At 33.4% G+C, this 15,322-nt stretch overlaps 2 protein-coding genes across 2 annotated transcripts; both read left to right on the plus strand.

Moving 5' to 3' along the window:
* The first annotated feature begins 4,469 nt into the window (after positions 1-4,469).
* Positions 4,470-6,065, plus strand: LOC132799194 (probable F-box protein At4g22030). The gene has a single exon (XM_016028000.3). It carries the CDS (start codon positions 4,603-4,605, stop codon positions 5,899-5,901), a length of 1,299 nt encoding a protein of 432 aa, XP_015883486.3. The 5' UTR covers positions 4,470-4,602; the 3' UTR covers positions 5,902-6,065.
* Positions 6,066-7,110: 1,045 nt separating this feature from the next.
* LOC107419262 (probable F-box protein At4g22030) lies at positions 7,111-8,654 on the plus strand. Its single transcript, XM_016028009.4, has one exon. It carries the CDS (start codon positions 7,241-7,243, stop codon positions 8,540-8,542), a length of 1,302 nt encoding a protein of 433 aa, XP_015883495.3. The 5' UTR covers positions 7,111-7,240; the 3' UTR covers positions 8,543-8,654.
* Positions 8,655-15,322: the final 6,668 nt, after the last annotated feature.

Consider the following 15,322-nt stretch of genomic DNA (forward strand, 5'->3'; position numbering starts at 1 on the left):
ATTTATATATAAGAAGAAACCACAAAAAAAAAAAAAAAAAAAAAGAGAGAAAAGAATCCCTAAAATTTGAGAGCAATTTTTTTCCCTAAGAATTGCTCTTTATTATTAATCAAAAAGCGTTACAAAAACAAGCTCTTTTTGAGAGATGTAAACCAAGCTAGCCTGCAACTTGTTCGTACAACTTCACGTGATAACACTACATGTGACTTTTCCTCCAACTAACAATTAAAAACTAACTAGCTAGAGCTAACAAACTACCAAGTTGACCTAACAGCCCTTTTACAATCTACACGTTGCTCTAGTTGTTCTAATTAACAGACTTCACATGGCTCTACTTAATTTTTTTTTTTTTTTTGGTGACATTGAACTCATTATAATTATAACTAGGAGAGTGGAGTCTAGGTAAAAATTTGAATCCAAAATTTAGAAATATATTCCCAATAATTTTGCAATTAATTGGATCAAACCTACAAACATGTTTTAATTACTTTTGTTGACTTAGCTTTGCTAGTGCAGAGATACTTGCATGATATTTGCTGAAGTGGAAATGCTTGTATGGTATTTCTCCATATTCGCAAATACTCCAATATTAGATATGCATATTCCACTACACTTAATATAAATTTATTAATAGTCAATGCAAGAGAGAGAGAGATTTCCTCATGAAAAGTATTGGTGATATGATATATCACATGCTTGCATACATGTCCGTTAAATGAAGGAAGAAAATTAATTAGCTGTGTTGCTTTCGCTTAGTTACATGTGTCTTCTTTCTATTGGGTTTTTTCATATTAGCTAAGGGGAATGTATTCAATTTAAAGTTTGATGGATTTAAAATGAGTTATAGACTTTAAAGGATTTAATGGATTGTTATGGAATTTTACAGACTCCATAAAAATTTTATAAGAATTCAACGAAATCTGAATTTAAGACTGAATTTCATATCAACAGTTTCCTTCACAATTTTACTGTTAAAATCCTTTTAAATTCATCATTTTTTAAAATCTTTTTAAAATCAATAACTTTTTGAATACCATCAGATTTTAAAAGAATTTTACAAAGTTTTAATTGAATATACCTAGATTTTAATGAACTTTTATAAAATCCATCAAAATCTGAATTGAATATCATTAAACTTATATGAACTCCTTTAAAATCTAAATCGAATACCTCTAAGCTTTTAAAATCTTTTAAATTCTAAATTGAATATACCCTCCTAAGTCGGTTTTACTCTTTATATAAACCAAAATTCTTCAGCTTTACTTGTAAGCAATTTTGCAAAAGGGAAGATACGAGTTTCATGATTTTTTTTTTTTTGTTTTTTTTGAAATTCTCTCTTCTTTCTTCTTCTTTTTCTGGTTTCTTTCTAATGAAGCCCTAGATGAATCTATCAAACTTAGCTTGGTATCAAAGCTTGTCTCTCATGGCGACTCTACTTAGACGAGGTTTTATGGTGGGGAATATAAGATCGTCAAAGTCAATCCACTTTAATTTGAGTGTTTATCATTTATTGGAGACATGGTTTAAAATATCCAAAAAAATTTCGACATTTCTTCGAAATTTCTACTTTTTTAAAGGGTCAAAATAAAATTTAAATTCTAAATGGAAATGGATAAAATTTCCATAATATTCATCGAAATTTTTTAAATTTCGCCAAAAATTCCATCAAAATTTCCATTAAAATATTAACATCAAATCTTTAACAATTTGATTAAAAATTCATAATATCCATTGAAATTTTAAAAATTTCCATGTAGATTTAATATCTATGAAATTTTCTTAATTTTTCTATAAAAAATTCAAAAATATTATTGATATTTAGTAAATTATTTTACCAAATTAACTTTAGTAAAATTTTTTTTAACCTTTTAATTGTTTTTTAAGTATTTAATAATATAAATAAAATGAAGTGAATTAAATTCAATAACCTTCATAAGTTTTATTCATTGATAAAATATATTTATATATATTTATATTTTTCATACATTTTGTATAAGATGGATTTATTAGAATTTCATAATTACAACTTAATAATTGATTATATAATAATGAAAAATAATTACATAAAATAATAACATGGAAAATACAATATTATGTAGAATTTATATTGATAGCATTTAAATTAATAACATTAAATAAATAAAATTAAAAAAATAATAGAATATATTATACTAAATATGAAGGACAACTATATTAAATACATAATTCTTATAGTTGACATATTAATAATTATATGAAAATTTATTAAGAAGATACATCTTTTAATAATTATTTATCATATTTCAAATCTCAAAATGAGAACGAGAAAAATACTAATAATTTTTATTTATTTAAGAGTTTTATGAATATTGAGATGATATTTATGAAATATAATGTAATTGTAATAATTATTTTATCTTAATTAACAAATAATTTATCAAATATACACTTTTTTTTTTGCATATTTTTATCAATAATTTATTTATAATCGTTACCGCTTAGTATAAATTAAATTGATTAAAAAATATAATATTTATTCAATATTTTATGAATTTTTATAATCAATTTGATAATTGATTATTTAAATAAGCTAATGCTAAATTTTTACCAAGAATTTTTATTTTATAAAATAAATTTTCATTATTTTTTATAAATTTTTATCGATATTCGATATTTTCCAATATTTCTATGGCAATTTCCATATTTTGAATTTTCAATATTTTCATTAATACAGAAATTTTGAACCTTGATTGGAGGGAAGAGTTATCTAAGATTTTATGACTTATTATGAATGAATTACAAATTGTCTTTAATTTTAAGATTTTATTTTCTATATAGTATATTTTTATTTATTTCAATTGTTTCTACTTAATTAAGAAAATCACAATACAGGTGACATTAATTGATATATTAATACCTAAAATTTTAAGAGTGGACTTTGATTTTTTAAAATAGATTTTTTTTTTAATCATTTGGGAAAAAACCAATCCAAAAAGTCAAATTATCGATCTATTTTATTATTATTATTATGATTTTTTTAATAATTTCATGACATGAATCTAGAGGAAGTATTTGTAGACTCGGATATAGAACACAAATGTCAATTATTTTATTTTTTATTTTTTGAGAAAATATTAAAAAAACATTAGATGTTTTCAATTTCATATGCCTTGTTATAAAAAAGGAAGATAAAATGCATCCTTTTTATTGGGCTATGTGCTCTTTCGGCAAGATGGAATTTTAAAGGCATATATATATATATATATATATATATAACAGAAACTATCGTCAACAAGGAAAAAGAACTTATAATTTGTTAGTGTAACTCAATTAATTGTAATAAATTTTTTTTCTTCTAAAGTAAAATGTAGACTTTCTTTTTTTCTCTGCCTTGAACCAAATGCATATTTCACTAAGTAATACAGACGGCTTCCCTAAACAAATTATTACTTGACATTTATATAGGGTTTTTATTTTTCTCTTGTTAATTTTTTTGAATGGTGAAAGTATAAGGATTCGAATATGGAATTATTGCCCAACAATAGTGGGTTTATAACGTGAGTTTACTAATTCTCCAAGGGAGGGGATTGTCAAAGATATATATATATATATATATATATGACTATATGAGTAGGATAAGGGGTTTTAATTTAATTATCTTTGTCACTTTTGGCACAAGAATAATGCTTAGTTACCATTGACTGTCAAATTAAAGAACTTCAAAGTACACATACATATATGTGTTACTGATGTAACTAGTGATTCATTTGTTTTAAATACTTTAAATTTGAACCATTCAAACTACATCTTTTTAAATCAAATGAATTAAGCTTAGTTGGTAAACCATTTGTATGTACATCTAAGTTCAAGATATCAAATAAAAAAAATTTAAAATAGGGAGGGAGAATTATTGAGTATATACATTTGAGATATTGAAGGGGGGAGGGAGAATTATTGTAATACGCTTTTCTTAATTAACTTAATACATTTATTTTGTTAGTAATATGGTTTTGCTAAATAATTTAATGCATTTATTTAATTAATCTTATCTTGATAAGGCTAAGGTACGAGATTTGATTATATATATAGGTTTTGAAAGATGGTGAATTTGAGAGATTGGGATAAAGTAACGGGTGTTATTTAAAAAAAAAAAAAAGGAAATGATGGAAGACACTGTATTCTTTCTTTCTTAAATATATTAAAAAAAATAGAAAATAATAATAATAATTTAAAAAAAAAAAAATAACTACAACAACGACAACAAAAAAAACAAACACAAGAAGAAAGGAGGTGAAGTAGTAGGAGATGGAAATGGTTTTACAAGGTGAAATGAGGGAACCGAGTGGAGCAATAGGGAGGAAAATTTTGAATACGAATATTAAAACATTGACGGCATAGACGAGAACGGGTCGAGTCTACCCGGTCAAGCGCGCAGTCAAGACTTTCCGTATCTGACCTTTTCTTTATATAAGTCTATAAATACATCATTTTGGACCCTCAACTTCCATATCCAAAACGATTATCAATCCTCACATCTCCTTCAACCACAAATAACCACATAAAAAACCAATCGACAACAAACGCCAAAATCAGAACCCACCCTTCTCAAATCAAATCAAATTAATGGCTTCCCTACAGACTTCGTCTCTCATCTTCTCCTCTTCTTCTTCATGTCCTTCTAAGAATAGAATCAATGCTGCTCTTCAACTTCCTGAGCTTCCAAAACTTTTCAAAACTCAAACAAGAAAGGTGGTCGAGAGATTGAACTTTCAGGCTGTCGACGGATCCACAAACACAATCCCATTACAAAAGATTGATAACAACAACAATAACGTCTTTACCATACCAGAACTCGCCGAATCCTTCAATCTTTCTTCTACTTCTAAGGCTACCGCCCAATTCTATGCAATCTTGGAAGCAGTAGCAGACAGAGTTGAGATGCACAGCAACATGGGAGAACAGCGAAACAACTGGAACACCCTTCTGTTGAACTCCATCAATATGATCACTCTCACTGCTTCCTCAATGGCTGGAGTTGCAGCCGTGACTACCGGCGGCGCCGGAATGTCGCTTCTGGCTTTGAAACTGTCATCTACTCTCCTGTTCTCCGCGGCCACAGGGATGTTGCTGGTCATGAACAAGATCCAGCCTTCGCAACTCGCCGAGGAGCAACGCAACGCCGCCAGATTGTTCAGGCAGCTCCAAAAGAAAATCGAAACCTTGCTCGCTCTTCGTGCTCCGAACCAACAAGATGTGAAGGACGCAATGGAGAAGGTCTTAGCACTCGACAAAGCTTACCCTCTTCCTTTGCTCGGAGCAATGATCGAAAAGTTCCCAAAAACATTCGAGCCCGCTGTTTGGTGGCCTCAAAATCAATTCCAGAAGAGAAACGAATCGTACCAAACGACGACGGAGAAGAACAACGGATGGAGTGAGGAACTCGGAGCGGAAATGAGAGAGATTTTAGAAGTAGTGAAGGCAAAAGACACGGAAGACTATGCAAGGCTTGGTAACTTGGCGTTGAAGATAAACAAGACTTTGGCCATTGCAGGTCCATTGTTGACCGGCATTGCGGCTCTGAGCTCGCCTTTTGTCGGTCATGGGTCGTTGGCGGCGGTGGCGGCGGTGACTGCAGGATCATTAGCGACCGCCGTCAATGCTTTCGAGCACGGCGCACAAGTTGGGATGGTGATCGAGATGTATAGGAACTCTGCCGGCTTCTTCAAGCTCATGGAAAATTCAATTGAAGCTACACTTGAAGAAAGTAATGTGGAGAAAAGAGAAAACGGAGAGTTATTTAGAATGAAGGTGGCTTTGGAATTGGGAAGAAGCTTTCCACAGCTTAAAGACATCGCTGCTAGATCTGCTTCATCACGTATAGATGGGACCCCCATTGATGAATTTGCAAGCAAGCTCTTCTGATTATATTGACTGTCCAGAATTTTTTATAATTTCCTCTGATTTTTTTATTCATTAATTGATAAAATTTTTGTAAAGAAAAATATTGCAAAGATTAACAAATGTATATTCTCAACATTTTGTAATTTATTACATGTGCGGAAGCACTTATTAATTTCATTCTTTTGTAAAGACTTCTTATATGTTTTTTTCAAGCCTTGAACCAAGTTCCAAAACATGTGATTTAAATGGAGTTTTTTTTATATTTTTAAATTTTTTTATAATGAAATAATATGATCTATTGGATTAATAATTCACGATTGAAATTCTAATTTACGTGCGCCATGAATATAAGATTGATAATATGTACACTAAAATTTTAAATTTATTTAAGCATGAGTATATAAAAATATTTAGGTTAAAATTCATTTCATTTATCATCTACTCAAGAAAGGTTTTATAAGTTGAATTTGGGAATATTATAAAATACTCCTTTATGATAGTTGAAAAGGACAGGAGACATTAAAATTATGTGATAGTTGACATTGGAAAATTAAAACTTAAAGCAAATTAACTTGGATGAAAACTTTTACAATTTACCATTAAAAATGCACCTTTATTGACAACTTAATTGTTACTAAAATAACAAAATTTTTGGTTCTATTGTCTCATTATCTAAGTGAAAATCATATTTGTATATTGAACTCTCTCAATCTGATTCCAAAATTTTATTAAATTTTTTGAATTAAAACAATATATTGTTAGCTACCTTGGACTTAGCTATAACACATATAATTGCAAATTGATTAATCTTTTAATAAGACTATGTCCATTTTTATTTTTAATTTTTACAATTAAGCTAGAGTTCAACAAAATTGACTACATATACACGTACGTCCGAAATTATTAATTCAATTATATGTTAAATTTGATACATAAATAATAATACTGGTAAAATAACAAGCTAATTGACTAATTCAGTCCCAGTTGATCGACTATAAATTGTCAAATTCTGTAAAAAAAATAAATAATATATATATATATATATATAAAAGGCAGCGCGTCAAACATGAAAAATAGAATATTATCGAAGAAAGGGTCAGCAAAAGGGGCAAAGTCTAACCTCATGGGAAAGTCAAACATTCTCCCAAATCTGACACTTTCTCCATCCTGTTGCCTATGCCTATATATAAACCGCCATCACACCGTCTACACAATTCCATTCCAAAACCAACACCGTCTACACAATTCCATTACACCGTCTACACAATTCCATTCCAAAACCAACACCAAAGCCAAACCAAACAAAACCATTATTAATCCTCCTATTTCCAACTCCTTCAAGAAAATTCAATCAAAATTAATGGCTTCCTTACAGACATCATCTCTCATCCTCTCTTCTTCTTCTTCTTCAACTTCATTTTCTTCAAACAGAATCAATGCTGCTCTTCAACTCCCTGACCTTCCAAGAGACCGTTACACAGTTATCCAAAACCGAACAAGAAAAATGGTTGAAGGTTTGAATTTGAAAGTCGATAGATTCCCAAACACATTCCCAGTACTCGAAAACAATAATAACAATGTCTCCACAATCACACCTCCAGATTCTGCTGCTACTTCTAAGTTTACCGAGCAATTCTACGCGATCTTGGAAGCGGTAGCAGATAGAGTTGAGATGCACAACAACATCGGAGTACAGCGAAACAACTGGAACACCCTTCTGTTGAACTCCATCAATATGATCACCCTCACTGCTTCCACTATGGCCGGAGTTGCAGCTGCGACCAGCGGTGGCGGTGCCGGAATGTCGCTTCTGGCTTTGAAACTGTCGTCTACGCTCCTGTTCTCGGAAGCTGCAGGGATGTTGCTGGTCATGAACAAAATTCAACCTTCCCAACTAGCGGAAGAGCAACGCAACGCTGCGAGATTGTTTAAACAGCTCCTGAAGCAATTCCAAACCGTCGTTTCTCTTCGTGCTCCGAACGAACAAGATGTGAAGGACGCAATGGAGAAGGTCTTAGCACTCGACAAAGCTTACCCTCTTCCTTTGCTAGGTGCGATGATCGAAAAGTTCCCGGAAAAATTCGAACACGCTGTATGGTGGCCTTCGAGCAAATCCAAAAGCAGAAGCAATTTATACAGCTCAACTACGACAGCGAAGAAGAACGGTTGGAGCGAAGAACTTGAAGCGGAAATGAGAGAGATTGTACAAGTAGTGAAGGGAAAAGACAGGGAAGACTATGAAAGGCTTGGTAACATAGCGTTGAAGATAAACAAGAGTTTGGCCATTGCAGGTCCATTGTTGATGGGCATTGCGGCTCTGAGCTCGCCATTCATCGGCAATGGATCGTTGGGAGCTGTGGTGGCGGTGACAACCGGAGCATTAGCGAGCGCCGTCAACTCTTTCGAACACGGCGGACAAGTTGGGATGGTGATAGAGATGTATAGGAACTGTGCTGGCTTTTTCAAGCTCATGGAGGATTCAATTGAAGCAACACTTGAAGAGAGTGATGTGGAGAAAAGAGAAAACGGAGAGTTGTTCCAAATGAAAGTGGCTTTGCAACTTGGAAGAAGCTTGCCGCAGCTCAACCACATTGCTGCTAAATCTGCTGCTTCTCGTATGGAAGGAATCGCCGTTGACGAATTCGCTAGCAGGCTTTTCTAATTTCATGTTCATATTCATTTTGTAAACAATGAAAAAAAAAAAAAAATTACTCTGACTTTCATTCTTTTATTCTTTGATTCTTAAATTCTTTGTAAACAAACGAGTAACATGGAAGAATATTAATTCTCTAATTTATTTATTTATTTATTTTTTCAATCCACTATTTCTGCATTGAAATACGTTTTGTTAAATTATCGAAGTTGTTAGCATTTGGAGTTGGGTTTGACTGAAGATTTAGAAATTCACCATTTTTTTTAAATAGAATATTTAATTTTTATTTTCAATCCCCATCTTAATATTATAATAAATGAAGACACAGGCACATGAATATGTACAATGCGTGCAGTTAGTAATTCGACAAAATTATTTTATATATATATATATATATATATTTTTTTTTTTTTTTGTCTGAACACATAAAGAATAAAAGTTTTGTTGAAAGAAGTTGGTTTTCATTCGGTTTATTTAGTTTGAAAATTTTGAAAAATTGACAAGTCATATGCACATGGGGTGCTTCAGATTTTGACTTCAACCTTTTTTTTTTTTTTTCGATGAACAAATTTGACTTCAACGTCAGGTATATAAAATTCTTTACCGAGCCATCTGATATATATTTCGCAAACAGGAGTTAACAGGACTTTGTGGGACATATGCAGATTTGAATTATGTGGCAAATTGTCTTTAGCAGAACGCAAATAAGCAATAAAGCACATATACTTAGAATATCGAATTGAAACACACTAAGAACTTTTGGTTCATAAAGTTATCTTTCTCGTTTCCCATGCTCGCCCATTCTCTCTGGGTGTTTTCATCACTGACATATAAACACAAACCCACGTTTCGCGTTCAGGACCTCTAAAGGTTTGAAATCAATTTTCTTGATGATTTTAGCTATCATATGAGAAGTAAACATATATAGAATTAGCCCAACTAACAATGACCTTGTTGAATCTAGTGTCACATTAAGGGTACAAACCTTAATCTGTTTTCTTTGAAAAAAGACTTACCATGAGCAAAGTATAAAACCATTGAGGATCTTAAATTACTAGGCCATCTTTATCACCGTTATGCAAGGCTGAATTCCAATTGAATGAAGTTTCTGCATGGAGCAAACCCCGAATGTGGCTAAGCAATAAATCTACAGTAGAAGTAACATACAATCTTGGTTTATTCTCAGCAGAAAAACTACATAAATCTTTATATTATTACGAATGTCAGAGTCCAATCTGTTCCACTCCTGCATCCGAAACTGGCCCCAGCTGCTTTAGAATGTGGAATGCCACAGGTTCAAATGCAAAATTGTTATGAATGTAAGAAATTCTTTACAAAGAACCCACCAGATCACATACGGCTTATACAAGTCTCTCTATCATGTTGAATTCCATCTTTGAAGAACAAAATTTATAATGGCAGAAGAAAGAGACTCCATTGAGATTGTCACCATCTATGGTTAATGATACATTGAACACGCGACTACCTTGCTAAAACAACTCCCTTTTGGCTCGCCAACAATTTGACTGCCTGCATTATGACATTTCAGCCATTTTAGAAGTTCCAATAGAAGGAACATAAGATAAAAATTAAGAAGGAATGATACCTCACTGAACTTGAATGTAAACAGACTATGATAATTATTAGAGTATACTCAATGCCACAAAATAATGAAAAAGCAAATTAAATCAGGACAAGTAACATACGGCAACAGAAAGTTCTTTTCTTATCCAAATATATAAACAAATTACTGAACAAAAATATATAAAATGGAAGAAGTCAAATAGAAAATTTGGAAGGAAACATTGGATTAAAAAATTTAGAATGAGTTTCCACAGTTCAACCAAGTAGAAAATCTGCCAAAGCATGTTGGCAAATTTGTATGAAGTTTAGGGCTCCCAACGTGTCTGGCATATAACAAAAAGTATTGACAGTTTCCAAAAATATTTTAAAAGTCAAATTTTCAATTATCCATGTTAAGACATCTGGACTTCAACAGGAGAAAAACGAAAAAGGCTAGATAACATACCACCATTAGCCATAACTTTCAGCTGCCAAAGCAGAGGCTATGGTCAAAACATCATTTAGTAGGATAAAGGGGGGTAGGAGGTCAGCTGACAGGAAGATACATAGTAACATGTATAATTTCTACAGAGACCCTTTATAGCCATGACTGTACCGAGTCTGAAATTCTTTTGCAACGAAGCCTTTCTGCCAGTTTCCTGGTTCCTCCAGTGTTCCAAGTTCCAAATGACAGGACATATGGTGATAAGCAAGATCCTCAGTCATGCACCTAGTGTGTGTGTGTGTTCTGCCTTCTCACATACCACCATTAGATGTGATATAGAATTTTCAGTTGACTATATAAGCTTGAAATTCGTCCCATCAAAAACTTTGCATAAAGATTACACATTGCTGCCCAAGGCAAAACTCTAAAAGCCTCCTCATATACCTACTCGTGAAAAGTCTCTCTCTCTCTCTCTCTTTATCCCAATATTCTGGTTTGTTGAAAAGTCTCTCTTTATCTCACTTAGGAGTTGGCAAAGCAAGTGAACAAAACTTGAACCACAAGTAAATGCATGTACTAAGAAGCAACCGCTGTTTGGTCACACGCACACCCACATTCTGTTTCGTAATTAACATCAAGAATAATAAACACTACTTTAGACCAAGGCTAAGCAAAATCACCACCGAAGGGAAGCCAGATAACAAGTCCAAGACCGCTAAAATGACATTAAAAAGACAACACTGAATGTTAAGATAACTAGTTGCACTCAAAACAACATAAAATGAAAATCAATCAAATATAAGAAACAAAAACCCCAGAGTACACAGCTATTTGGAGAATTTAAGTACGTCAAGGGTGCAGTTATGGACATGGTATGGTAGCTATATTTGAGTTGAATTCTACTATATATCTTGATCTTGCTCTCATCAACAAAAAGGAGCTTGAAATCTGTGAGTTTTCGATAGAATGAAACTAAATAGACGAAAATAAAAAAGCATAGTTTAGCATACCACTTAGCCTAATTTGATAGTGTAGTTAAACAGTTGAGCTGCTTTTTTATTTATTTTTTACTTTTTTCCACATTAGGGAGTAAAAAGAGGGTTAAAAAAAAAAAAGAATTAGAAAAGATAAAAGAAAAGTTTTTAACTTCCAAAACAATCATTACATCTCAAAAAGTAATACTATTTCTTTAACATTCCTTCTCTATTCACTATAAGCAAAGAAACACGTGGCCAAATTAATTAATTAAGAAAGAAACCAAAAAAGGTACCTTCTTCATATTCAGCCAGCCAATAGTTTTGCTCTCTCTGCAAAACGCCGTTGTATTGGGACACATCGACTTCTTCATCCTCTTCTCTTGACGATGTCTGTTCCCTACTTCTTCAGTGCCTGCAACTGCCATCTCAGCAATCTGATCGGCAAGTGAAATGTTGCGGACAAGGACCTGGACAGGGATGGAAATTCAGTGATGATCACACCAACAATTTTCAAAGAGGAAGAGGATCAATAAGAGGGCGTGGGAGAGGAAATTCAGAATCAAGGTATGACAAGTCCCACATGAAGTGTTATAAATGTGGAAAGTTTGGTTATTATGCTTCCGAATGTAGAACTCCTGGCCATAATAAAATTGAAGAGAAGGCCAAGTATGTTGAAGAAAGAAGTTAAGAAGATGGTACTTTGCTACTGGCTTACAAAGACAGTGCAGAAGTGAAGATAATACATGGTACCTAGATATCGGTGCAAGCAATCATATGTGCGGAAGAAGAGGCATATTTTTGGTGGTTGATGAATCTGTGAGTAGTAATGAGTCTTATGGGGATGAATCCAAGGTAACGGTGAAAGGCAAAGGTAGCATCCTCATCCGTTTAAAGAATGGAAAGTACCAGTTCATCTCAAATGTGTATTATATGCCAAGTATGAAGAGCAATATCTTGAGCCTAGGACAACTCTTGGAGAAAGGTTATAATATTCACTTAAGAGATAATAATCTCTATATAAGAAACGATGCGAGCAACTTGATAGTTAAAGTGCCGATGTCAAGAAGTAGAATGTTCATGTTCAACATTCAAAACAATGTTGCCAAGTGTCTCAAGGCATGTTACAAAGATGGGTCTTGGCTTTGGCATCTTCAATTCGGGCATCTCAATTTTGGAGGTTTAGAGTTCCTGTCCAAAAAGGAGATGGTAAGAGGACTACCTTGCATTCATAATCCTGACCAAGAATGCGAAGGGTGTTTACTTGGGAAGTAATCCAAGAAATGTTTTATGAAAGAGACAACCTCTACAGCTCAAAAGCCACTAGAACTCATACACACGGATGTGTGTGGTCCGATGAACCCGAGTTCACTTGGTAAGAGTAACTACTTTCTTCTTTTCATTGATGATTTTTCAAGAAAGACGTGGGTAAATTTTTTGAAAGAAAAAGAGGTGTTCGAGAATTTTAAGAAGTTTAAGGCTTTTGTTGGGAAGGCAAGTGGTTGTTTGATCAAAGCCATGGGATACGACCATGGAGGAGAGTTCACATCAAACGAATTCCAAAAGTACTGTGAAGATCATGGAATTCAAAGGTTTCTAACAGTGCCAAGATCCTCCCAACAAAATGGGGTGGTAGAAATGAAGAATAGGACAATTCTTGACATAGTGAGAAGCATGCTCAAAAGCAAGAGATTGCCAAAAGAGTTTTGGGCAGAGGTGGTTGCATGTGCGGTCTATTTATCCAACTGATCTCCAACAAGAAGTGTGTGGGGGAAAAACATTGCAAGAAGCACGGAGTGGAAAGAAGCCGGGCATCTCCCATCTAAGAGTATTTGGAAGCATAGCAGATGTATATGTCCCTAATGAGAAAAGAAGTAAATTGGATGATAAAAGTGATAAGTATGTTTTCATCGATTATGACATAAATTCCATTGGTTATAAACATTACAATCCTAATAATGGGAAGACAATAATCAGCCAAGATGTTGTATTTGATGAAGAAGAAGAGTGGGATTAGGAACCACATGATGAAAGTTAAAAAATGTTCCCATACTTTGAAGAGGAAGGAACAAAACAATCAAGGATAGAGTAAATAAGCGAGGAGCCAACCACCCCACCAGTTTCACCAACCATAACCTTTTAGGAGGACGAAAGCTCAAATGAAAGAGCCCCACAATTCAAGAGTTTACAAGAAATTTATGAGGTAACTGAAAACCAATATGATCTGATTCTATTTTGTCTCTTTGCCGATTGTGAGCCAGTGAATTTCCAAGAGGCGATGGAAGACAAGAATTGGAAAAATGCTATGGATGAGGAGATAAAGGCAATCAAAAAGAACAATGCGCGAGAGCCAGCTTCACTTCCAAATGGATACAAGGCTATCGGTGTGAAGTGGGTGTATAAAGCTAAGAAAAATGCCAAAGGAGAGATTGAAAGGTACAAGGCAAGATTGATGACAAAATGCTACAGTCTAAGAGCTGAGATCGACTATGATAAAGTCTTTGCTCCTGTTGCTCGACTACAAATGGTAAGGTTGACCATTTCATTGGCAGCTCGAAATGATTGGAGGATACATCAAATGGATGTGAAATCTGCTTTCCTAAATGGATTCCTTGAAGAAGAAATTTACATCGAGTAACCACAAGGCTACAAAATTAAGAAACAAGAAGACAAGGTCTTAAAGTTGAGAAAGGCACTATATGAGTTGACGCAAGCACCAAGAGCTTAGAATGCTCGAAGTGACAAGTATCTTCAAGAAAGAAACTTTATGAAGTGCCCATATAAGCTTGCACTTTACATCAAAATTCAAAGTGATGATATCTTGATTATGTGCTTTTATGTAGAGGATTTGATCTTCACAGGTAGCAATACAAGTATGTTTGCCTAGTTTAAGAAGAAGATGACGAAGGAATTTGAGATGACCAATATTGGGCTCATATCTTACTACCTCAGTATTGAAGTGAAGCAAAAAAGGTAAAGATACACTAATTACTCAAGAAAGTAATGCTAAGGAGGTACTTAAGAAGTTCAAAATGGATGATGCAAATCCGGTTGGCACATCAATGGAATATAAAATCAAGTTATCAAAGCATGAGGAAGGAGAAAAAGTGGATCCAACATTTTTTAAGAGCTTGGTTAGAAGTTTAAGATATTTGACCTGTACAAGGAAGTATATTCTTTATGCAGTAGGAGCCATAAACCGATACATGGAGAATACAACAACAACTCATTTGAAGGAGGCAAAAAGAATTCTTCGCTATCTAAGAAGTAGAACAAGCTTCGGTTTGTATTACTCTATTTCTGATTATTACAACCTTGTAGGGTATAGTGATAGCGATTGGGGTGGAGAAATGGATGACCACAAAAGTACGAGTGGTTTTGTGTTCTACTTGGGAGATATTGCTTTTACATAGATGTCAAAGAAGCAGCCAATTGTTACTCTTTTCACATGCGAAGCAGAGTATGTAGCTACTACTTCATGTGTTTGTCATGCAATTTGGCTCTGGAACTTGTTAAAGAAGTTGGGCTGTCCACAAGAAGAACCAACCAAGATATGTGTGGATAACAAGTCAGCAATAGCCTTGGCTAAGAATCCGATTTTTCATGATCGAAATAAACACATTGATACACGTTATCACTGCATTAGAGAATGCATTGTTAAAGGAGATGTACAACTAGAGTACGTGAAGTCTCATGATCAAGTAGCTGATATCTTCACCAAGCCTCTAAAGCAAGAAGTTTTTGTCAAATTGAAAAGTTTAATTGGAATAATAAAATCAAGTTTAAAGGGGGGTGTTGAAATATAAA

The sequence above is a fragment of the Ziziphus jujuba genome, chromosome 1 (assembly GCF_031755915.1).
Source record: "Ziziphus jujuba cultivar Dongzao chromosome 1, ASM3175591v1".
Taxonomy (NCBI): domain Eukaryota; kingdom Viridiplantae; phylum Streptophyta; class Magnoliopsida; order Rosales; family Rhamnaceae; genus Ziziphus; species Ziziphus jujuba.